Genomic DNA, 25,581 nt, shown 5'->3' with positions numbered 1-25,581 from the left:
ACAAAATAAAATAAAAATAAATAAATAAATAAAAGTCATAGCTTGTAGATACCTGTGTTTACTTTTAAATATTAGACATTACCTAGATGTATCAAATGTGACAATAATTGGTAGACAGAACAAATTACAACAAAAAACAATACCTAAACAACAAAATAGAGTAGGGTGGAGGTGTGAGAGATCAATCTGAAGGCAGTGTTTGTAAAGACAAAGTAATCTAAAAAAAAGATTGCCATTTATTAAAGAATTTAGTTGAGGAGCCTTGCAGTGAGAGTCTAATCTTTTCTAGTTTAAGAAAAAACATAACATCTCTAAGCCAAAATGAGATTATTTAGAATTTTTACAACTAATCCATTAATGTGGTATGCTGCTAATTGTTGTATATTGATGTATCCGTAACATCCTGATGTGCTAGAGAAATTCGGATTTCAGATTTGTAACTAGTGCATTTGAGTGAGGTAAAACTAGATATTTTTCACTAAGATGCAAAGTCATTGTTTTTTAGTGACATCAAATCAAAAATTATAATACAGGAAACTTTTTAAGTTTTGAGCTCTTATTTTACTGTTATTTATCTACGACCACCACCAGCTTCTGCCAGGAATACCAGTGGGTTGTTTTTGTGGATTAGTGGTTCAGTTTAAACAAATATGGTGCCCAATCAATGTCTCAGGCCACCTGTTCCTATTTGAGTCCATCCAGCATCATACAATGCTTTAAAGCAGACTTTAATTTTCAGTGAGATTTGACGTTTTACTATTTTCAACAGCAATCAAGAATTATCATGTACTAACCATTACAGAAACATTAAACAGTATTTTAGTGTCTATCAGCGTTAATAATCTAGAGCAGGTGTGGTATAAACTGCACACTGGCTAGTAGTCTAATACAGGATATTAATGTCACTCTGACAGCTGTAGTCTTTTATTTTGTAGGAGCTTTCAGCCATCACGAATACACTCCGACCCGGAAGTGCTAATAAGTCTGTAGCTAGCTTTACATGGTTTATTTCATGGTTAATTTCTAATGAAAGTCCTCCGTTTTCTTCTGTATAGTTTTTAAGTTCAACCGAACCAGCATTACTCCTGTATACGAACGAAACCGACTGAGTGGACTGTGTTCTGTTCACATTCTGTGTCTGTTTTATTGCTGATTTATCGGTTATTAGTTCAGTGATGCTAAAGTTAGCTTAGCTCGCTAACTGCAAACAGAACTGTCAGTGTGTGATGGAGACGAACTGTTTCTGACGGAATTTGTGTGAAGAAAAGTGGAAAATGTCCCCAAAAGTCCAGATTCTGAGATTGTTGGTGGAGCAGAGACTAACTGCAGCTGCTGAAGAGATATTTGGGCTGTTTGAAAGAACCATAGTAGAGTACGAGGAGGAACTTTGTCGAACTAAAGAAGAAAACCAGAGACAAAGACAAATACTGGACTGTGTTTGGAATCCGAGAGTCCTGATACACAAAACAGGTTTGAACACATTTGTCTCTAGTTTTGCCAAAGGTCTTAATGGAAATGAAACAGCATGTGTATATTTTAATATTTAACCTTTACATGCCTACACTATTTTTGATGACTTTTTGTGGTTTCTAGGTAATATATCACTATTTATTAATATTATCTCCATTTTTCAGTTAAAATCGAGCATATTTCTCTGTTTAATGTACTGCTTATGTAGATGTCCATAAAACTCAGAGTAAATCCAAACACTTAGGAAAGCAGAGAGGCTGAGGAAGCAATGCTAGGTGAAAGAGAGGGTGAGAGCTGCTTTCTACAAAGATCCTTTCAAGTTTACCAAAAGTCTTTTTGTGGAGGAAAAATTCAATACCCTGAAAATTCTGGTAAATGAGCTAGGGGAGTACCTGAAAAATATCTGTTCAGCGGCACCTACAATATCTAATCAGAGGCACAGGACAGGTACTCTTCCTGTCAACATGTCACCAATTCAGTCACCCACTTATCAGATGGACACGGGTTCCACAATTACTCCTCTTGCAGTCACCATGGCAGTGGAGTTGATCATACAGGCATCAGCGTGGGTGGTTGGAGGAGAGAGGGTGGAGTGTGGTCTACTTCTGCTCCCAATCAGGGCATACATGGATGATGTGACAACTATAATGACCTCAAGCCATGCACCAAATGCCTGTTTGAAATGCTCCATAGTAATATCCTTTGGGCGAGCATGAAAATCAAATCCAGTAAGTCCCACAGCATCTCCATCACTCAAGGCCAGTTCGTCAGTAAGGGATTCAACATCAATGAGGAACCAATACCTACCATCCTTGAGAAATCAATCAAAAGTCTCAGTTGGTGGTGTAATGCCAACCTCAACAATGCTGATGAAATAGAGCAACTCCAGCAGGACACAATGAGCAGCCTCAAACGAATCAACAGCACCGCCCTCCCAGGGAAACTGAAGCTGTGATGCTATCTCTTTGGTCTGCTGCCCCACCTAATGTGGCCAGTTACCTTGGCTTGGGCTGCCAAGATACATGAGCATCATCGGGCTGTATGCGGATAGTGTGCTTTGCTTGTCCATCCCAAGTTTGACAGAAGAATACAAGTGTTCCAAGGGACGACAGGAGATGACCCTAACAGAGTCCAAGGATCTTTTGCTATGCTGCTCTCGCCTTGAGAACTGGGAACAAGTAGCTCTCAAAGGCAGCAGTAGCAGAGCCAAAGGCTGTCCTTAGACATCGGGACATAGTGGAGCATGTCCAGGATGGCCGAGGTTGCTTTGTCTTAAGGGTTACAGCTCCTACATGGGAGAATGCTTCTCCGCAAAACGGCATCACATGATGGTTAATATAGAATATTTTCATTTCCAACAATATCAAATTTTTTACAAATAATATAATTTTTAAACTATGACATGTATGTAATAAATGAAAAACTGATTGTTCTATTTGCACAAGTATTACTTCTCCCTAGATACAGGTCTAAATCATTTTTTTCCTGAGGTTTTAGGAGTGTGTATCATTATGATGTATCTAATCAATATACTTATAATCATATTCTTTTGTCACTGACTCCTGTCTATTTCTAAAGATTTAGATTTTTCTAGGCTAATAATTTACTTCACTATTTCAAACTCTTTCAATAGACCTCATTTTATTATTGCCAAAATCTAATTGTAACTGAAAAGTCTAACTGTATTTCCTTATATCCTACAGACGTCCTGCAGCAGTCGGTGGTTAAAGAAGTTCCTCCTGACCATCAGGAGTGGAATCCCATTGTGGACCAGGAGGAACCAGATCCCCCACACATTAAAGAGGAACAAGAGGAGCTGTGGACCAGTCAGGAAGCTCATATCATCAAGTTCCCATCCACTCCTCTCCCTGTGAAGAGTGAAGATGATGATGAGGAGAAAGTTAAGTTCTTACAACTTAATCAAACACAAACTGAGGTGAACAAAGTGGCAGCAAATAAAGTGGACTGTGGAGGATCAGAACCATCCAGCAGCTTCCATCCACATAGACATTTACAAACAAAAACTGATGAGCAGAATGGAGACTCTGAGGAAACCGAGGACAGCGATGAAGACCAGACCCTGAACCACAAACCTGAGTCAAAGCTTTCAACAAACAGCTCAGCTAAACAGATGGACACAGAAATTGATGGAGACGACGGAGGATCAGAGCCAGACATTATCCTGGTCCACATGGAGAGTGTAAAGGGAAGAACTCTTGACAATAAGAGTTTACTGGAGAAACACATGGACACTTACACAGGGCAGAAACTGGTTAGTTTTTCTGAATGTGAAGCAACATTTTCCCGGAAGAAAAACATGATACCAGAAACCAACTCACCCAGAGACATGATGACAAATACTGACTTGACTCTAAGTGATGTGGGATGGGAAAAGAAACTACATTACTGCTCTGTGTGCTCAAAAACGTTCTGTCGGAAGTCATCTTTAGAAATGCACATGAGAATCCACACTGGAGAGAAGCCATTTTGTTGTTCACTTTGTGGAAGCAGATTCACACAGAAGTCAAGTTTACACAGTCACATGACGTCCCACACTGGAGAAAAACCATTCAGATGTTCACTGTGTCATAAATGTTTTGGAAAAAGGAGTAACGTCAAGAGACACATGAGAGTCCACACAGGAGAGAAACCTTTCAGCTGTGTAGTTTGTCAGAAACGCTTCAGGCGTAAACATCATCTACAGATACATATGAAGACCCACACAAGAGAATACATAGAATGACACATTCACTGGAATCAGACCAACAGAGACTAAAGAACATGAAGATAGATAGATAGATAGATAGATAGATAGATAGATAGATAGATAGATAGATAGATAGATAGATGTACTTAATTTATCCCAAACTGGGAAATTACAGTAATGATATAACATACTAATAATGATACAGGAAAGTTAATGAGTAAAATTTGAATAAATCATTTCAACTGATAGTTTTGTTGTTGTTTTCTATGTTCACTTCCCTCAATTATTTTCTATATGGTGCCATTTTTATTAAAAGATTGTAAAATATATCTACATAACTGAACATCACACTCAATGCAATGAATCAGTAAATGTATGCAAGACAAAAAAAAAGAGCTTTTCTTCTGCTACTGAAGGAAAAACTTCCTATCTCGACTAAATCAGGCTGAATCAAAAACCCGAAATCAGAATTCTGTCAGAATCACAGGAAATGGATTTTGAAGACATTCTGCAACTCATCTCTTTTTTTGCATGTATCATGTCGTCAAGCGGTTGATCAGAATTTGTGGTTGAACAGAACATATTGCACCACATGTATAAATGAATATCAGTCTGTTAATTCTGGAGTGTGAACTTTGTGGAGAATACAGATTGCAAATGTGTTCTCCAATCTGGATACAATGGAAAGTCCAAATTTCAGCTTTGTATCACTTTGGACTGAACCAGCTATTTCGGTCAGGTATTGGAAACCTTCTGAATACTGATTATTTTGAATTTTCACTAATGTGACATGCTGCTAATGGATGTATAGTGACTTGTCTGTAACATCTTGATGTGCTGGAGAAGTTCAGATTTGGAATTATTGCATCTGATTGAGGTAAAACCAGATATTTTTCACCAGGAAGCAAAATCACTGTTTATCAATGACATCAAACTAATTGTAAAAAATTTTGATGCTTGCAATTTTAAGCTTTTGAGCACTTATTATAGTGTTTGTCATTTATCTACTACTAGCACCAGCTTCTGCCAATAATACCAGTAGTTTGTTTTTGTGGATTTATGGTTTAGTTTGTACAAATCCAGTGATCAACAAATGTATCAGACCACCTTCCCCAATTTGAGTCCATCCAGCATCTTAAAGTGCTTTAAAGTGGACTCTTTCATTTTCATTGGAATTTGACGTTTTACTATTTTCAACAGGAATTTCATGTATTAACCATTACAGAAACATTAAAAATGATTTTAATCATTGTTAATAATCTAGAGCGGCTGTGGTATAAACTTCACATTGGGTGGTGGTCTAATACATCAATGTTATATCAGTGGAACTTGAGAAAATGTGAACTCTATACTCCCACATTTTAAAGAATTTATAGTTTTGTGGTTCTTCATCTGTAGTCTTATTTTGTAGAAGTCGTCATGACGTCACGAATACACTCTGACTCCGGAAGCGCGACATGGGTTTATTTCTAGTCAAAGTCCTCCGTTTTCTTTTGTACAGTTTTCGTTGAAGTCCAAGTGAACCGGCAGAATCTCTTTATCCGAATGAAACCGACTGACTGGACTTTGTTCTGTTCACATTCTGTGTTTGTTTTACTTCTGATTTATCTCATTAGCTCAGTGATGCTAATGTTAGCTTAGCTCGCTAACTGCAAACAGAACTGTCAGTGTGTGATGGAGACAAACTGTTTCTGACGGAGTTTGCGTGAAGAAAAGGTGAAAAATGTCCCCAAAAGTCCAGATTCTGAGATTGTTGGTGGAGCAGAGACTAACTGCAGCTGCTGAAGAGATATTTGGGCTGTTTGAAAGAACCATAGCAGAGTACGAGGAGGAACTTTGTCGAACTAAAGAAGAAAACCAGAGACAAAGACAAATACTGGACTGTGTTTGGAATCCGAGAGTCCTGCTACACAAAACAGGTTTGGACACATTTGCTCTAGTTTTGCCAAAGGTTTTAATGGAAATGAAACAGCATGTATACATTTTAATTATTTAAGCTTTACATACCTACAACTGTTTTTGTGGTGACTGACAAATTATCTCTAAATTTGACCTTTTCTAGGTGATTTATCACCATTTAGTGATATTATCCCCTGCATTTTATATTTTTCAGTGGAAATTGGGTATATTTGTATGTTGTGATTTACTGCTCATGTAGATGTTCATGGAAGTCAGTAAATTCAGAGTTCACTTTATCGAAACAGATAACTGAAGAAAACTCCTTTTTTTTTTTTTTTTTTTTTTTTCAGAAAAATATTTCTTTAACTGGACTCAAATCAAGTGTTTGCAACCACTGTCATTTATCAGACTCCATGGGTTTTACTGGTGACTCAATGTTGTAGAGGATGATGGTATTTCCACATTTGCAACGGAGCCTCCAAAGATCCACAAGGGTCATATCTGATGACCATGTTAAAGATGACAAACTGCTTTTTATACCAATTATTTACATGTATTGATTGGATTAATGGATGAACATGAATTAACATGTATTTGTTTCTTTTCTTTTTTTTTTTTCTTTTTTTTTTTTTTTTACAAATAACATGACATTTAAATTGTGACATGTATAGTTTTTTATTTAGTAAATGAAAAACTGATTGTTCTGTTTATTGCAGTATTGACTCTCCCTACATACAGGTCCAAATCACTGTTTTCTTGAGGGTTTAGGTGTTTGTATGATGATTTGATCAAATCAATACACTTATTGTCTTCATCACTACTGTTATTTCAGTGTTTCCTGTTCATTATTAAAGATTTAGTTTTTTTTAGGCGGATTATTTATGTCACTACGGAAAAATCTTACAAAAGAACTGACAGTATCATCACCAAAATCCGTTGTAACCCAAAAGTCTAACTGTTTTTCCTCATATCCTACAGACGTCCAGCAGCTGTTGGTGGTTAAAGAAGAGGTTCCTCCTGAGCAGCAGGAGTGGAATCCCATTGTGGACCAGGAGGAACCAGAACTAGAGCCCCCACACATTAAAGAGGAACAAGAGGAACTGTGGACCAGTCAGGAAGTGAATATCACCAAGTTCCCATCCACTTCTGTCCCTGTGAAGAGTAAAGATGATGATGAGCTTTATCAAACTCAAACTGAGGAGAACAAAGTGGAAGCCAATAAACTGGACTGTGGAGGATCAGAGCCAACCAGCAGCTTCCATCCACATAGACATTTACAAACAAAAACCGATGAGCAGAATGGAGGCTCTGAGGAAACAGAAACTGATGGAGACGATGGTGGAGGATCAGAGCCAGACATTATCCTGGTCCACACGGAGAGTGTAAAGGGAAGAAGCCTTGACAGTAAGAGTTTACTGGAGGAACAGATGGACACTCACACAGGACAGAAACTGGTTGGTTCTTATGAATGTGAAGCAACATTTTCTCGGAAGAAAAACACGACACAGGAAACCAACTCACCCAGAGACATGATGATGAAAAATGGCTGGACTTTAAGTGATGTGGGATGTGAAAAGAAATTACACCATTGCTCAGTGTGCTCAAAAAGATTCTGTTGGAAGTCACATTTAGAAATCCACATGAGAATCCACACTGGAGAGAAGCCATTTTGTTGTTCATTTTGTGGAAGCAGATTCACACAGAAGTCAAGTTTACACAGTCACATGACATCCCACACAGGAGAAAAACCATTCAGTTGTTCACTGTGTCACAAACGTTTTGGACACAGGACTAACTTCAGGAGACACATGAGGTCGCACACAGGAGAGAAACATTTTGGATGTCCAGTTTGTGGTAAAAGATTTGTAGATAAGTCGAAGTTGGGAAGTCACATGATTAGTCACAGTGAGGAGAAACCTTTCAGCTGCTCAGTTTGTCAGAAATGTTTTAAATATAAAAGGGACGTTACAAGGCATATGAAAATTCATACACGGGAGAGACAATGTTTGTAGGCAACACTATAGTGATGGGAATTCTGGCTCTTTTTAGAGAACCGGCTCTTTTGGCTCGGCTCACTAAAAAGCCAACTCCCAAATGGCTCCTCAGATTTTTTGGTGCTTAAATTAATTTATTACCAACAGTAATGTAAAGTGATGCGCAGTATGAATTACTAATGTTAAAAGAAATGCACTATACCAAATGCTTATTATATAAATACACCTTTAGTTATACACTCTTCAGAGTGTTAAAAAAAATAAATTAGAACATGCAAAATGAAATGCTTAACTATTTACAAATGACCTTTACTAACTTAACTATTTTAAACTTTTAGCTTTTACAGCATTGCTGTAGACACTGCAGTAGCAGCAACAGTTGCAGTAGACACACTGGCACCTTCATTAATATCACGTTCACTTCCTTGTGTTTTTTCTTCCAGTTGCACTGATGGATGAACAGTTCTCATGTGCCTGTGCAGGTTGTTTGTGGAGCCAGCTCTATATGAGATTTTTGTCTTGCACACTGTACATTCTGTCTTAGTTTGGTCAATGTCATTGAAATGTGTCCAGATTTTGCTGCGTTTCCTGTAGTCACTCATTTTCTCAACTTTTTTTTACCTTTCCAGTCCATTTGCATTGTGCTCCCTGCTCTCTCTTTCTCTCTCGTCTCCCTCCCTCCTGTTCGTCTGCTTGCTGTGTGTGTGTGTGTGTGCGCGTGCGTGCGTGTGTGTGTGTGTGTGTAACTCCACCCCTCTCCCCTCTGCTCAGTGCAGACAGACGACACCACACATACTGACCAATCAAATGTGGCTTGGAGAAAAAAAAAGAGAGAAAGAGAAAAAAAACCAGAGCAGCTCCAAAATCAGGAGCCGGCTCCTGTCGTTCACGTCAAAGAGCCAGCCTCTCAGAGCCATTTCGTTCACGACCGACACATCACTACAACACGACATGTGCAAATTTATGGTTTTATTGAGGCATTTTGGCTCTTACTTTATAGTTCCACTATTCAAACTCTATTACATATTAGAGGGAATAATTTTACACATTTATTTGACATTTGAAGTTATTTGTGACCAGGTCTGGTTGACAGTGTTGGTCATGTATTTGGCACCGAGGCCTTCAGTGGTCATCTACCTGACTTTAATATCAGTACTATACAACAACCACAATATACCAAGGTGTAGATAGATAGGTATCTGATGTGGAGAATGAATGTCATTACTACAGCATTAAACTATTGAACACAACTCCGCAGGTGTCATTTCACTACTGCCACAGCTGCACCACATACGTAATTTCAACACAATTGGCAATATTTGTTCAAATTTACTTCAAATGTAGGTATTTTTCAAAACAATTTAAATCATTTCTCAGTCCATGTGAATATGCTTGAACTCTTCAGTTATTTTATTGTGTTTATTATGACGTGATCTATTCCGTGCTGTCTTTTCTCAGTATGTCCTTTAATTATGATTTTATATTCCTCTGGATTTTCTATTTATATATCTATTTACTTAAAAGCACACTGAACTGCTTTTATGCATAACATACATTATACGTGCACTGTATACTTGCCCAGTGAGATCGCCTATTTGTATGTAAAGGTATTTTTGCACTGGTGACGTGAGCAGCTCTTTTTTTTTTTAAATTATTTTTTATGATATGTTTGTGGTGGTGCTGAGCTGTTTTTCATTGAGCTACATATTTAAATGGTCAGAGCAGTGGATTGTGGGTGATTAAACAGAACAGAGGATCCACAGAAGCATCCCTAAAAATTCTCCAAAGGAAGAGGGTAGCAAAATGTAATGATGTAATGTTATAAGATAAGATATGACTTTATTTATCCCACTGTGGGGAAATTTCAGTTAACAGCAACAACATACATCAAGCAAGTGGAGAGAAAATATAGGTAGGAAAACGATAAGAATGAGCAGTTAAATGTAAAGAAATAGATAGGAAAACTGATATTTTTGTAAATATATACATTTAGAATTAAATATTTTCATATTTTTACTCATTGCGTGTGTGGGGTGGGTGGGGGTTTATTAGGAACTATTGTAGAGACCAGTGGTGAATTGAGAAAAAATGGAGGGGGGGGGGGGTTGTTATAAGTACATACATGTGTGATATCCTTCTCTGAATTGTCTTATTCCTGTTTGCTTTGTTTACAGAATATACTGTGCATTACGGTCATATTTCACAACACAATATACACTTTAATCTTAATTAACCCTGAAGCTTAGATGTAAATGTCACATCCTGAAAAGAAGAAAGACAATCACATAGCAAATAGACTGGTCTGTCAGCCAAAAGAGATTTAGCTCAATAGGTAATGCTTTGGATTGCAATCCAGATGGCTAGGGCTCAATTACTGGTCGAAGCAGCAATTTTTTCTGCAGATTCTCAATGGGGGGGCTGCAGTGCAGTGTGGCGGGTGCCACTAGGTAAATCCGCCATTGGAGTCTGATGGCTGTGGGAAAGAATGATCTGTAGAATCGCTCCTTACACTGGGGATGTAAAAGTCTGGTGCTGAAGGAGCTGCTCAGGGTGACAGTGTGATGCAGAGGGTGGGAGGGGTTAGCCATGACAGATGTCAGTTTGGCCAACATCCTTCTGTCTGCCTCCTCCTCCATGGAGTCCAGCGGGCAGCCTAAGACCAAGCCAACTCTCTTAACCAGTTTGTTCAGTCTCTTCCTGTCTGTCTGTGCTGCCCACTAGTCCATGCAGCCAGATGTTGGTCCATGCCTGCCTCCTCCATCTTCCCCCACAGCAATGGCTGGATGGTGTTGAAAGCACTGGAGAAGTTAAAGAACATGACTCACAGTGCTCCTGAGGGACTCCAGGTGAGAAAGGGCCCAGTGCTGCAGGGAGATGACAGGAACAGACTGAAATGGACAATCAGGACTGCAGAGAAGATCATTGGTGCTGATCTGTCCACCATCCAGGACTTATACATATCCAGAATCAGGAAACAGGCAGGTAACACTGCTGCAGACCCCTCACACCTGTTTGCACTTCTTCCCTCCGGTAGGCGATACAGAACACTGTATACCAAAACAGCCAGACACAAGAACAGTGTTTTCCCCCAGGCCGTCTCTCTGATGAACTCTTCATGACCCATCCAGTGTCAATACCCCCCTGACTCCAATTCACCAACCCACAAACTTATGTTTTGCACTCTTTATAAAACTGTCTAATTTGCACTATGTAAAAACTCTATTTGCACTACAATAATTCATATATATACATAAACATATATTTTTACAGTCTGTATTCTGTACTCTGTATACTTACTGTATACATACTTCAGTTTGCCTTTTCTGTACATATCCCAATGTAAAAACCCACTGTAAATAATATACACATATACATATATTTTTAATAAACCGGACCCACACACCCACTCACTGTATAAAAACTCCAATTTGCACTCTGTACATATTCCATCGTAAATCCACTGTAAATCTCAACCCATTGTTGTCTCTGTCTCTAGTGGACTCTTTGTCTATATTGTGACTAGGTCCACATGTTGTCTGGGTTCATGTTGGAAACATATCTTGTGAGCATTGTAAAAACCAAAGCCAAATTCCTTGTATGTGTTCACATACTTGGCCAATAAAGCTGATTCTGATTCTGATTCTGAGATGATGGCGTCATCCACCCCAGTGCCTGGATGGTATGCAAACTGCAGAGGGTCAGAGCTCTCCTGGGAGCAGAGGTGGCTGAGGACAAGCCTGTCCACGTTCTTCATGAGGTGGGAGGTCAAGGTGACAGGTCTGTAGGGGTTTGGCTCATTTGGGACGGGCTTGTTTTGGAACTGGAACCACACAGGAGGTCTTCCACAGGACTGGAACTCTCTCCAGACTTAGGCTCAGGTTGAACAGGTACAGAACCACGTCACTGAGCTGATCTGCACATTCCCTGAGCAGCCTGGAGCTGATGCCGTCTGGGCCTGGGGCTTTCCTGGCCTTTGTCTTCCTGAGCTCCCTCCTCATCTGGTCCATATTTAGGGAGCGGGGGGGTGGGAAACTCCTCTGTGACAAAGGGAGGGAGATAAGGTGTGTGAGGGGCAGAGGTTACAATGGCATCAGCAGGGAGGAGGCAGCTGTACTGGAGGGGCTGGGAGGAGGGACAGAGGTGTGAGTAGAGCTGAGATGTCAGTGGTGTCAGCAGGGGGGAGGTTTCCATTTTGGAGAGGACTGAAGACTGACCTGGATGGGTGGGGCCTGGAGTGGGGGTGGAGTCAAACCTGTTGAAATGCAAATTCAGCTCATTTGTCCAATCCTCATTTCCATTCACAGCATGTCCATCCCCATTTTTCCAGTGGCTTGAGATGTGTTTCAGGCTTCGCCACGCAACAAGATGTTATGTTTATGAAGCCTTGACTTGGATAAAACACAATTTCTCTTTATTCGTAAAACATAAGTAAGTTAAAGAGAACTATAACACATTTTTCTTTTGGTTTCTGAGTGTGATGACTTTGGGTTGTTTGGTCTAACCACATTTTATTATTAATTTATTTGATTTGTTAAGAACTAAATCTGGACAATTCATCCAAAAATGTTTCATATCAGAATAATGATAATTATCGTGATAAATAATGACTCATTATTTCTTTCCAGGACTGAAGCTGATTTTTGTTACTGAGTAATGTGATGAGTTGAATCACTTCTTAAAACATGTTTTTATAGACTTGCCTTTATGTGATGTTGTCTCTTTTAATGTTTGAATATTTAATTTACCCTGTTTTGGTTATTCATTTATATTGGCATACATGATGTTGTTTTATTCCATTCCTTCATTTTTACATTGATTTGACAGCATCATGTTATGTAGTCTCAGCCCTCTCTACTTTGATACATTCCGATTTATTCAGTGTCATGTTTTCAAGTTTGCTGTGCATATCTCTTTTATTGTCTTATATAAATAAAAGTTATTATTGTCGTTATAACAGAAGTTAATGAAACCAGACACTTGTTTGTGGTTTTAAACCACTAACAATTTATTATATTTATTTTATCTAGAAACTGACACTGTGGTGAGCAAAGCACCGATATTTTGTTTAATAAAGTACTGATGGTGCATTTATTGAGTGACAATAAAGCAAGTCTGAAACCTTTTTTGTTTTTGTTGTTTGTTTTTAATCTTATATTTCTGATGTATAACATTTGAAATGATTAAAATGATGCCATGTTTGATCAACATAAAAAATACGTATTTTACTGACAATTTAGACAAAATAAACCCTAAAGACAAAATCCCTTAAATTAGATGGCGGTAATCATCACCTGATTACAAAGGGAATTATTTATATTTGTATAATTAGAATTTTATAGCTCAGCCCTGTCTTAATTCGTATATTATTAACAGACAAATGTATTAAAAGTCGCAGGAAAATGTGTTGGTTTTTTTACGTTGTAAAACGATTTTTACTTCCTATTTTCCAAATATTTTTCAGATTCCGGTCCAGAGGGGGCGGTAATGAGTCTTACAGCTTCCGGAAAAACGATCCGGCGCGTTTAGCTTTTACCGTCGACCATATCCTAGTCCTCCGTTTTGTCCTGTAAAGTGTTTGTTTGAGACCGTTCGACCAAGCGGAACCTCTGTATCCGGATGAAACCGACTGATTGAACTGTTTTCTGTTCGCATTCTGTGTCTGTTTTACTCCCGATCTTCCTGTTACTAGCTCAGTGGCGCTAAAGTTAGCTTAGCTCGCTAGCCGCTAAGAGACTTTCCAGTGTGTGATGGAAAGAAACTGTTTCTGACGGATTTGTGTGAAGAAAAAGTGAGAAATGTCCCAGAAAGTGCAGGTTTTGAGATCACTGGTGGAGCAGAGACTAACTGCGGCCACTGAAGAGATATTTGGGCTGTTTGAAAGAGCCATAGCAGAGCATGAGGAGGAATTTTGTCGAACCAAAGAAGAAAACCGGCGACTGAGACAAATGCTGGACGAAGTTTTGAACCCAAATGTACCCAAAACAGGTTTGTACACATTTATTTTAACTAAAGGTCTTAATGAAAATAAAACAGTATACATTGTATGTATTTAAGTTTTTGTACTCCATGCAAATAATATGTTAATATTGATTTTTTTTTTCGTCTCTCAACAATAGTACTTTCTTTGTACAAATTACCCGAAATTTAAGATCACTAGTACTGACACCAGGTTTGTTTACTTATTTATGTCTTAATCAGTTATATTTACTTTACGGATAGTTAGCCGTAAAAATGGTGATAATTTATCAGTATCCCACCATAACGCTATGGTGATAATTTATCAGTGACCCACCATAACGCTATGGCGGGATACTGATAAATTATCAACATTTTCACGGCTGCTTGTCCCTAAGTGAACATGTTAATGATCAAAGAAGATATTATGACGTTATTGGACCACACAGCCTTGTCACGTTATTGTTTGAGTCCTTATCTTGTTAAAACGTGGAATCTTTCACATTATGATATAATCAATATCTCTACCTCGTGTTAATTAGATTTTATACTCTTCATAGTTTGCATACAACATTTTATACTTTCATATACTGAAGTTAGGCAACACCTCTTTCTTCCCTCTGTTCAGCCCCATGCATCTTAAAATCTACCTCAGAGAACTCACAAATCACCCTTCAGGTTTAATAACAGCAACATTTTATGATGTGTCTAATGAAACTTGGACAAACTGCATAAATGATCAATATTCCTCAATTTATTTGTTGTCTGTGCATCATTTTCTTAAGCATGAGTATCATGGTTTTACATTTTAAGCATTTTTCACGTTATAACATGAAAAATTTCACATCAGAACAAGATAAGTTATTACATTGTGACATGCATTTTTTTTCAAGTCGCATGATAAGCTTGTATGTTGTTTGAATGTGGAAATCATGTTATGATATAAATGTATAAGCCTACATTGTATATTTAAAAAAAAAAAGAAATTCATGAAGGAAATAGTACATTGAGAACAGAAAAATAGAGGAATAGTGATAATTTATGTAGTTGTGAAAATTTTCCAATTATTACATGAAACTTTTTTTAAAATGTATGATTTTTTTTTTTTTTTGCACATGGCAGCAGTAACACAAAACATCTCCATAAGGCTCAGATCTTTAACTTCACAAAGAATGAGATGCATTTTGATACTACTCCACCAAAAAGTTCACGCACACTGAAAATTCTGTGCTTTTGCAGCCTGTATTTTGTACTTTGATAGAAGTAAGTAGTATGAAGAGTTAGTGTAATTGAGTAGAAGATTAAGGCACATATATGGGGGGTCTGGGGACTCCTACCCAAGAAAATATTATGTTCTTCACTAAATTTAATGTAATTTTTGACAATTTTCAGCATCGTTTTAGTACTGTTGAACTTTTGAAAAGCTGTAGCAAATGATAACGCCACCATCACAACAGCTGATTTTACTTGGGTGTTGTATTACTCTTACATATTACACTGTGTTTCTATCACAGTGAGTCCTTCAGACATCCAGGTCGTGAAGGTGGTGAAAGAAGAGAGGCAGGAGTGGAGCCCCAGTCTAGTCCAGGAGTGTCCTCAAGTTCCCCGTATTAAAGAGGAAGAAAGGGAAGTGTTGATCATACAGAAGCAGCCTCAAGTGCTGGAGAGGGCTGATACCACCCAGATCACAATTGGTGAAGACGGTAGAGCAACGACTCAGGTCTCACAGTTTCATCAAGGACAAACTGTGGAGAACACAATGGAAATCTCTGAAGAGGACTGTGGGGGATCAGATCCAGATCCAGATTTCCCATCAGATACTGAAAACACCGACAACTCCTCTGACTCAGAGGACAGCAACAAGGCTCAGAAGCAGAAGAGGAGACATCAGTCGTATCTCCACCCAAAGACGGCGCCTCCAAGTGCCAGGGTATATGAACATAGGAAAACTGAACCAAACGGAGAGGACTATGGGAGTCCAAAACCAGGCAGCAGCATAAAGCGAGAGATTCAAACAGATTCAGATAAGACCGAAAATTCTTCTGACTCTGAGGGCAATGATGATCAGAAACGGGGAAAGTCTCACAGCAAACATCATCAGTGCTCGGAGTGTAATAAAGTGTTTTCCACGGGGCAGGTTGTGAAGAAGCACAAGAAATCCGCGGTCAGAAGAGCTCACCATTCAGGATCAAAGCGAGATGTTCACAAGAAGTCTCAGACAGAAAAAAAATGGTACAGCTGTCCAGTCTGTCGGAAAATCTTCTTACGTGAATTTGATGTTCAGAGACATATGATGGTCCATACACAGGAGAAACATTCTGCTGAACAAAGACACAATCAGGAACCCAAATAAATCTAAAACCAGTGATGCTGATGACCAGAGTGATGAGAAGTGACCACGGTATGTCCGAGTTCAAATCTGAAAGGAACAGTTTCCACAACAGGGAAAATCATTCTGGAGTTTGTGAAATTCTTGGCCAATGTGTTGACTGATAGGGATGCTTATCTTGTTTGTGTTATCATCATCAGAGAGACAACAAAATCTCTGCGGAAAAAAATAAGTAATTGTACAACGTTAAAGCCTGTCAGGTACTCGACACAATATCTGGTTGAACACAAATACAATCATACAATTTTGTCCAATAGCCCAGACAAACATTGACCACTGTACCTGTCGACCAGTACTGATGTTTAGCTGACGTATCTGCATCCATAGTTTGTGGCAAGAAGTCAGATGAGCTTCAAAGTTTGTAAAGATGTGAAATGTTCTGTTTGTGTTCACTTGCATTTAATTCTCTTTATGGTAAAATGGGCTGCTTGTCATGTGTTCTGTTTAACTAACATTTGCATCATATTTTTTATTTCATTTATCCTTGCAAGGGGGATCTTTCTTTGTGGAGTTCGCATGTTCTCCTCGTGTCTATGTGGGTTCTCTCCGGCTTCCCCCTACCATGCGAAGACATGCACCCTAATAGGTTAATTGGTCAATCTAAATTCTTCCATAGACGTGAATATGAGAGAGAATGGTTGTTCGTTTGTCTAATGGTTGTTCTGCCCTGTGATGAACTGGCAACACATCCAGGGTGACCCCCATGTTCATCCATTGGTCGCCAGGATAGAGTCCAACACCCCCTGCACCCCTCTAGAGGATTAAGCAGTTTGGAAAACGGATGAATGAATGATTTATTTAACCTTTGTTTAGACAGGTTGTCCCATTGAGACGTGCAGTCTTCATTTAGAGAGACCTGTTTTGGACAGACATAAAACATTTACTTGCAACATTACTTTACATATAATATATAAATTAGAGCAGGTTAAATATTAAAAGCAGATACAATCCAGATATGCTTTCTCCAATTTCCTCAGAATATTTCTAAATTCCCCTAATGCGATAAAGATGGACAGCTTTCGATCCTGCTGTTACTTATTCCAGACCAAGGAATGGATTTGTAAATAGTTATAGTTGAAATCTTCAAATATATAGTGATGACTAGTTGACTAGTGAGTATAAAATGCAATGGTGAATGTTAAAAACAAAAAATGTTCAAACCATTTCTAAGCATTGTCATCTTTGTTGTTTGGTTTTTTAAACTTTTTTTTTGTTTTGTTTTTTTTTTTTTACACCCCAGACTCAGACTTTTAGATGAAGTGTAATATGACAACATGAAAGACACAAGATGAAAAGTACATAATAGAGCAAAATCTGAATGACACAACAAAGACAAACAATTTAAAAGGATGAAAACGACTTACTAGATGTAACAAGGCAAATCTAATGTAAAAGATGCAAAATGATAATGAAGATGAATTTAAAAAATGGCTTTGAGGTGGAAATGCAGTTAGCCTGTCCCACATTCAGCGTGTAGTTCAGACTCCTCAGGGCTCAAAGGTGGTGTACATTTGTTGATGCGCTTATGTTGTTAGTTTGATTATTAATGGTTTTGCTCTGTTTTTTGGGTTTTTTATTGATCACTTGAAATGTTACCCACTGTTTTTGTAATGATGGTATCATTCATTTTATTGATGATTCCCTCATTCTGAAATCTGTCTGGTTACTCTTTTTGTATTTGTCAAGAAATGTTTGTTTTGTATGTTTTAGATATGTTTCAGTAAAATTGAAATTTGGCGAAATATCATTAAACATGACGTTATCTTCGCTGTTTGTAAAGGATGAAGCTGATGATTCTGTCCATTATGCTCTTGTCTCTTTAAGATCAGTCAGGTTTGAAGGATAGGAAGTGTTGGGCTGTGGTGTCTCTGCTTTAGTCCAATCGATGCATGTCAGTCTGAGCTCATTTCCTCTTTGAAAGCTGGCATCGGCATTTTCACAAGAGCTGTAAGTTCAGTCAGATGCACCAACAGTCAATGCATGATAAACTGTTCATGCTGTTCTGTATGTTGCAAACAAATGTTTAGTAAACAATACTCGGTTAACACAGGCTTGCATGGTCACAAAAAACGGCTCCATTTACAAAATTAGCCATTTTGGGATCAGAATAGGTCACCTAACACCAGCGCTCTCAGCCAGTGGGCCATAAAGTGTATTTAAATAAAGAAACGCAATATGATGTCAGACTTTGATTTTGTTAAGTTGTACAGTATATGATGGACTGAGACATTTACAGGGCTTACGTAGCACAAATATGGCCTGAGTCTTCTGTAAATCTGCACATACCCTTCTGTTAAATATGGATTTACAAACACTCCTTTAGAAGGACTGGATGCAAGTGTGTGACATGTTAGAACCAAAATATCAAAACTGAACAGTCATTTAGAACTGAAAGATACTGATTTTCCTTAAGTGTGCCAATTTAGCTGCAGTTGCCATGTCCATGCTTTGTAGTTATAGTCTTGTGTATATTTTGTAAAAAAAAAAAAAAACAAAACTAAATGGTGGCTTGAACATGTGAATAAATGAGATCTTTGCAGATCTGAGAAGGAACTTGAATTTTCATTAACAATCACGTAAGAAAAATGTAAAATGGACTAAAATAATTTCAAGATATTTAAAGTAAGGCTAAAGATCAGAATAAGTAAGAATATTCAGCTAAAACTACAAAATGTATTTAAAAAAGTATTGTGGAATTCAGACAATTCAGAAACTTTGGGTTAGTTGACATTTCACTAAATTGACACTTGTTATATGGCAGTAAAAGGTGAGTTTTTTTCATGTAGATTAAAAAATGTTTACGTGTAAATCCTGGAATATTATTTATTTGAGGATATTGTTTATGGTGTATTTTGTCAGAAATCCTGGAGTGTATTTGCCTATTGGGGGATTTTACAAATATTGTGCTTTTTTTTTTTTTGTTTTTACTTTTATCTCCTAGCTGAAATTTTGTGTTAAAATTCTAATAAATCCTGTAATATAAAAATATATTTATTTTTTATTGTATTATTTACTTATTTATTTTACTGGACTGGACTTGAATGCAGTGTATATAGGGACTAATTGACGCGGCGGCAGGTGGTGGTATCAATCCGCCTGGTTACATTTAAACTGGAAGAAGCAAACGCATAGGTTGACGTTCAGCTGCAGCAGCATGGCTCCTGCTGAGTTTACTTAAGCAAACCTTCTGGGTGTTCCATTGAAGCTGTGGAAAATCATTACTTCTTTCTAAATGCAACACGATTTCTTTAGGCTGCTTATCGCCTGTCCACGCGCCAGTTCAGTAGGTGGCGATAAATGCACCTTTCAGTTGGCCGCCATTAAAAGCAAAAGAAGAAGAAGTAGAGGTTTGCATGTTGTATCCGTCAGCAGGAGTAGAGACGGTGTACTCCCCCTGTGTGTTCGGTATATTTGAAGAGTTCGGTAATGTCTGGTTCCGTGTCGGTACCGGAGCAGTGCCTGCCGAAGCTGCAGCAGTTGAAGCGGTTCGTGTCAGAGCGTCTGTCTGCAGCAGCCCTGGAGATCATCGACGCGGTGGAGAGGACGATGATGGACATCCAGGAGGAAGTTCGGACCGGCAACAAACAAGATGGCGGACAGCCGCGGAACGCCTCACCTGTGGCCGAGTGGCAGGACGGACATCCAGGTGAGAGGACAGGGCAGAGCGGCCAGGTACTGCGGAGACACTAACCCTGGGTACTGTTAGGGATTATTTTAAATCACTATAAAGCATTAAGGTGTCTGAAATCAACTTTTTCATTTGTCAAAACTTTGCAAAATTGCCGAAAAAGTAGTAATTTCCTTGATTTTTCACATCTAGACCTAGACAAGGTGGATAACCACAATATTAAGACATGTCAAATCTGAGCTAAATTGTGAGATATTACAAGTCTACATACACAACAATACAATGTACAAATCCATCAATCTGGATCCACTTATTATGGTCTAGAGCAGGGGTGTTAAACTCATTTTCCTTCAGGGGCCATATTCAGCCCAATTTGACCTCCAGTGGGCCGGACCAGTCAAGTAATAGCATAATAGCCTATAAATAATGACAACTCCAAATTTTTTATATGCAAAAAAACAAACAAAACAAAACATTTAATTATGAAAACATTAACATTTTACAAACTATCCAAACAAAGAAGATGTGAATCACCTGAAAAAACAGAAATTTCTGAAGAAAAATAAGAAGAAATAATAAGAAAAATTCAATCAATATCATGCCTCAACTTGTGATTTATACATGTGCATTACAGATCAGATCTACCAAGACACAAAACAGGCAGAATATAGTTAAAATTACACATATTTTTCTTTAGACATTTCAGGTTGTTCATGTTTGTTCAGGTTATTGACATTTTATTATTAAAGGATATCAGAGTTTAATGTTTTTTGCAATAAATCAAAGAGAAAAAATTGGTGTTGCCATTATTTATACGCATGATGTCATTTAAAAAAAAAAAAAAAAAAAAATTAACATTAAACCAAGAAGAAAATTTGGAGTCATTATTTCTAGGTTATTATGCTGTTATTTTTGAGTTCGACAAACTTGACTCTTAATATCTTCTGCACTTTGCAAATTCATCCCACGGGCCGGTTTGGAACCTTTGGCAGGCCGGTTTTGGCCCCCAGGCCGCATGTTTGACACCTGTGGTCTAGAGGAGAGTAAGATACATAAAGGTATATTTTTTTAATGTAATTTTACAAATAGAATAGGTTAAATGTCAGAAAATGTATCTGGTTTGTCTGGTTAAGATTTCACCTCTAAGTATGAATGAAAGATGTGGACACTAGTTTTGGAGTGTGGAAGTGGGTTCCAATCCGGTTTTATAAACTTTCACTGCATTGAGAATCAACCTTGCACTTGCCTTGCCTTTACTGTGAAATCACAGACAGAGAAATCAGTATCATTTAGTGTCTTTAATGCAGTACTAACCATTGATTGATCAATACTGATAATTTAAACATGATTACATTGAAGACCCCAAGCTGAAATGTGTTGGTCTACCAATACACCCGTGCACCCCTTAATAGAACAACCTTTCTTGTTTTAATTCAGAGGTGCAGACTGTATTTTACCCAAATTTCTATGAAGGTGGGTCTGAACAGGAGGAGGAGGATGAGGAGGAGTTTAAAGGTGAGGAAGAAGAAGAAGATGGAAATGACCAGGATCCAGACTTCAGTCTTCAGCAGAGTGACGATGCAGCAGATGAGGAGCTGGCTTTGTCCCAGATTGGCAGAGACGAACCAAACAGGGAGAGCAAGAGGTCTGCTGACGGTGATGTGAAAGTGAAGAAGACATATCCGTGTGATGTGTGTTCGAAGAGCTTCGACCGGCCGTGTCGTCTGCAGATCCACCAGAGGACACACACAGGTGAGAGGCCGTTCCAGTGTCCCGACTGTGACAAGAGCTTCAGGAGCAAAGCACTGCTGTCGGCGCATGAGAGGACGCATAGCGGTGAGCGGCCGTTCTGTTGTCATGACTGCGGGAAGTGTTTCCTTCACAACCAGGCGCTGGTGGAGCACTTGCGAACCCACAGTGGAGAGCGGCCGTTCAGCTGTCAGACCTGCAGCCTGACCTTCACTGCCAAGAGTCACCTGACCCGACACCTGCTCACACACTCAGGTACAATGAGGACAGGCTTTGAGACATGTTTTCTGACTGTCTTACACCATGTACATTTTTGTCTTGTTTTTTTGTCTTATATTTTTTTACATAGTTGTCTTTTACATAGTTCCATCCTTTCTGATATTTTTGTTGTGTTAGTTCTCCTACAAATTATTTAAAACTACAAATAAATATCTGCTGTCTTCATCTTTTGTTGAGGACCAAAAGCCAGTCTTTAAATTTAAGCAAATAATGATTTAATGTTCTTAGTGATAATAATCGGTGCCAGCTGTTTACAAAATGTGTATCATCGACCATCTTTGACCAGCTATAGCTTGCACTGCACAGTGACAAAAGCTGATCTGAAGCAGACATAGTTTAGGTGATAAAGTGTTCTCTTGTCCAGGTGAGAGAAAGCACCTGTGTGTGGTTTGTGGGAAGGCCTACAAGAGGAAGGAACACCTGAGCGGCCACATGAGGGCGCACAGTGGCGAACGGCCGTTCAGCTGCAGAGACTGCGGCCGCAGTTATGGTGACCGCGGACACCTGAGACGACACCAGCGCACACACACTGGAGACAGCAAACGCTATGCCTGCGCGTTGTGTGGCCTTCGAGTGGTGTCGGCCAATCACCTGCAGAGACACATGCAGACGCATGTCGATGAGCTGCCGCACCGCTGTCCGGACTGTGGAAAACCATTCAGACGCAAAGACAAACTGATGGAGCACATGAGGATACACACCGGAGAGAAACCCTACCAGTGTGCACTGTGTGACGCCACATTCAGGTGGAGGGCGGGGCTTAATGCTCACCAGCAGAATCACACAGTAGACGAAGCTCTCTGATTGGACAAAGGGTCAGGAGGACGTTTGTCTTATGTTTCACAGACTTTTCTGTGTCACCTACAGATCATCTGATGTGATCCCTTCAGGGCTAAATGATGCCTCATAATATTCCTCATAAAGTTGGGTCATTTTCTGGTTTTTATGGTCCAATCTGAACCTGTCAGGTGTTGGAGCTTTTGATTCATCTTCACTGACACTTGTCATTATGACAGGTTGCGTCAAATTCAGAAGCTTCCTAAGTTAGCAATCTGTGCTAACAGCATCATGGCACTAAAGTTAACTTTTAATGTAATGTTACTGTAATGAGCAACATGACATTGTGATAAATATATTATATTTATTGCAAACAAACAAAGCTGCTAAAACTGTGAGCAGTTTACTGCTAAGTTGAGACAGTGGCATGAAAGGGATCACATTTCAGTAGAGAGATGAGCACAATAAGCCTTCAGAGAAAGTTCAAGTGTTTGTTGTGATGAGAGCAGACATGACAGTCTAAACATTCACCAGTATGGAACCATTTCAATGGCCTGGAGTCACTGCACTTTAATTCAGACATGTTAAAAACAAAAACTTGAGGAACTGAATTAATTGCACCAGCTTCCTAACCCTGCATTTGATAATCTGGTAAAAAAAGTGAAAATGTTGGCTTTAGAATTTAGAATAAATTCAACATTAAAAAAAAAAAAAAACTTAGTTGAAATGCCTTTCTGTGTTGTTGGGTTTTTTTTTTTAACTTAAGTGTAAAACCTGTTGGAGTCTTTGGTTTGAACATGTTTACTCATGTCAAGGCTAAAATAATAAACATAGTTCAAGCAGTTTCATTCCTGCATTTACTGTCCTGCCTTGTATACAGTTAATGTGATAAAATTAAGTAGATAAGAATATTTTGCTCACATCTAATATTGTCTTATGGTTCAGTTAAGTGGATTGTTTAATGTAATTAACATTTTCTGTCAATAGTTGGACATGGCCAATAATTGCATCAAAGATGTAACCAAAATAGTCAACTTCCCATTGGATTTAGAGTATTGCTTCAAGAGAATTTTTTTGTTACTATCTTAGTATTACTGTATCTGGTGTATAGTAATACCCGGAATTCCATTTGTTCGCCTGTCCAAGATTTTTGTCCAACTGATTTCTTGAAGACTATTCACCTTCTTTTCATATTCAACACACATTTTCTTTACCACTAAGAGTGGTGCTTTGCAAAGTTTAATGGCTGAATAAAATTATTATTATTATTTTTTTTTTTTTCTTATACAAGTTTTTTTGAAATATTTGAACATGGAAATTTTCTCAAAGACTTACAATATTCCCAAGATTTCTCTAAGACTCTTCACAAAATTTGGCAGACAAAGTGAAAATCAGATTTAAATCTAAGACTTGGGCAGAATAATGTTTATCTTTGTTTGACTGAACTACCCAAAAGGGACAGTAATTTAGTTTAATGTAGTTTACCATTACCTTTTAATTAAAATTTCAAAATTAATCCCTGACTTTTCACTTTTTTTTTTTTTTTTTTTTTTGTGCTTCTGTTCATGATCCTTGTCTACTAAATTTGATGCATGTAGGTTAAAGCCACACAATCCAGTTATAATTGCATTGTCATCTGGTACAATAATCATTGATTTGGGTGGGACAAGATAAATTCAGCTCCTTCCTTCTCCATTTTCACAAAATACACACAAAATATTAATTGAAATAATCATAATTTTTTTCCTGTCATTTTTGTTTGGTCTTTGCCCGTTGCTTTCTGTATTCTTTTGGAGTCTTTGGAGTTTTTACCCCTTGGCCAACTTCAGGCTGAAGGGGTATTGTAATCGTTTTTTCTGTCTGTATATCTGTCCGTCCGTCTGTCCATTCAACAACATAAGTGCATTCTCTGAAGAATGCATTGAGATATCTGCACCAAATTTATACTGTGGATCTATCTTGGCATGGAGCAGAAGTCTATTGAAAACAAGTCACCTTGGCCTACTTTTTCAAAGTCTAATTTCCTTGTGCAGTTATAATATCTGCGTACTTTCAAGTATAAATATGTACGTAATAAGTTTTACACAACAATCTAATCTAAATTATAGGGCAGTAACTTTCAACAGAAGCTTACACTACATTTGGCCGAGGGGGATTAACAGTGCACAGCACGTTAAGTTATTTTTTTCTTCTCATTTACTTCATTTTTGTTCTTTCTTGAATTCAAAATAAAGTTCATCATTTCTAAAGGCTGAGGGTTAAAGGTCCAGATTTGGGAGGATTCATAGTGATCAAACTGTAGAAAAAAAAAAAAAACAACCTCTGGAGACAATTTGGTTTCAGTGTGAATTCAAGTTATATTTTTATGCAAAGTTCTACGTTTTCAACAAGTTAAAAATGTGATTAAATTTTCACCAAAACTGAAATGCTTATAAGATCCGGGGGTCTGGTATCAAAATCTGAGATGGAAAAAGTATCAATCTATAGCTGTGAGATCACAAAGTCTTCAGACAACTTTAATAACTGATTTGTTGTATCTGTTTATGAAACATGATGAGTCAGATTAAACTGGACTCAACTTGTCATCAGGTGGAGCGTCATTAAATGCATTTAAAACTAATGTGGACTTTTTAACTCCATCACACCCACAACCTTTTCGACATACACAGCAGGTCTGGGCATGCTCACTACAGCTCCACCTCCACCTCCACACCCCTGCTGCTTGCACAGTTAG

At 38.3% G+C, this 25,581-nt stretch overlaps 4 protein-coding genes across 5 annotated transcripts in view; 3 read left to right on the top strand and 1 right to left on the bottom strand.

Annotated features, from left to right (window-relative positions):
* Nucleotides 1-9,003, top strand: part of LOC115428099 (zinc finger protein 771-like) — a 106,942-nt gene extending 97,939 nt beyond the window's left edge. Inside the window, exon 5 of the mRNA XM_030146932.1 lies at nucleotides 7,390-9,003. Coding sequence (XP_030002792.1) covers nucleotides 7,390-8,088 — 699 coding nt within the window. The 3' untranslated portion in view covers nucleotides 8,089-9,003. The remainder of the gene's footprint in view (nucleotides 1-7,389) is intronic.
* LOC115428086 (glutamic acid-rich protein-like) overlaps nucleotides 1-25,581 on the bottom strand; it is a 657,495-nt gene that overhangs the window by 357,656 nt on the left and 274,258 nt on the right. The gene's annotated exons all lie outside the window — the stretch shown is intronic.
* Nucleotides 13,566-18,953, top strand: LOC115428116 (PR domain zinc finger protein 5-like). Its single transcript, XM_030146958.1, has 2 exons — nucleotides 13,566-14,055; nucleotides 15,540-18,953. The coding sequence occupies exons 1-2, from the start codon at nucleotides 13,866-13,868 to the stop codon at nucleotides 16,376-16,378; spliced, it is 1,029 nt and encodes a 342-aa protein (XP_030002818.1). The 5' UTR covers nucleotides 13,566-13,865; the 3' UTR covers nucleotides 16,379-18,953.
* Nucleotides 19,692-25,467, top strand: LOC115428106 (zinc finger protein 2 homolog). Of its 2 annotated transcripts, none has more exons than XM_030146943.1 (3): nucleotides 19,692-20,060; nucleotides 21,516-22,046; nucleotides 22,435-25,467. In XM_030146943.1, exons 1-3 carry the CDS (start codon nucleotides 19,841-19,843, stop codon nucleotides 22,872-22,874), a joined length of 1,191 nt encoding a protein of 396 aa, XP_030002803.1. In that variant the 5' UTR covers nucleotides 19,692-19,840; the 3' UTR covers nucleotides 22,875-25,467. The 2 variants fall into 2 exon arrangements, with proteins under 2 accessions (XP_030002803.1, XP_030002802.1); XM_030146942.1 differs by having other exon boundaries at nucleotides 19,694-20,060; nucleotides 21,480-22,046.

The sequence above is a fragment of the Sphaeramia orbicularis genome, chromosome 11 (genome assembly GCF_902148855.1).
Source record: "Sphaeramia orbicularis chromosome 11, fSphaOr1.1, whole genome shotgun sequence".
NCBI lineage: Eukaryota > Metazoa > Chordata > Actinopteri > Kurtiformes > Apogonidae > Sphaeramia > Sphaeramia orbicularis.
This window is presented reverse-complemented; position numbering and strand designations above follow the sequence as displayed.

Bases quoted from the DNA above. Each gene is read 5' to 3' on its own strand.
- LOC115428116 (XM_030146958.1), top strand. From the start codon at position 13,866: ATGTCCCAGAAAGTGCAGGTTTTGAGATCACTGGTGGAGCAGAGACTA. The intron at 14,056-15,539 runs GTTTGTACACAT...TTTCTATCACAG, and splicing joins CCCAAATGTACCCAAAACAG to TGAGTCCTTCAGACATCCAG.
- LOC115428106 (XM_030146942.1), top strand. From the start codon at position 19,841: ATGTCTGGTTCCGTGTCGGTACCGGAGCAGTGCCTGCCGAAGCTGCAG. The intron at 20,061-21,479 runs GTGAGAGGACAG...GTTTTAATTCAG, and splicing joins GTGGCAGGACGGACATCCAG to AGGTGCAGACTGTATTTTAC. The intron at 22,047-22,434 runs GTACAATGAGGA...TCTCTTGTCCAG, and splicing joins ACACCTGCTCACACACTCAG to GTGAGAGAAAGCACCTGTGT.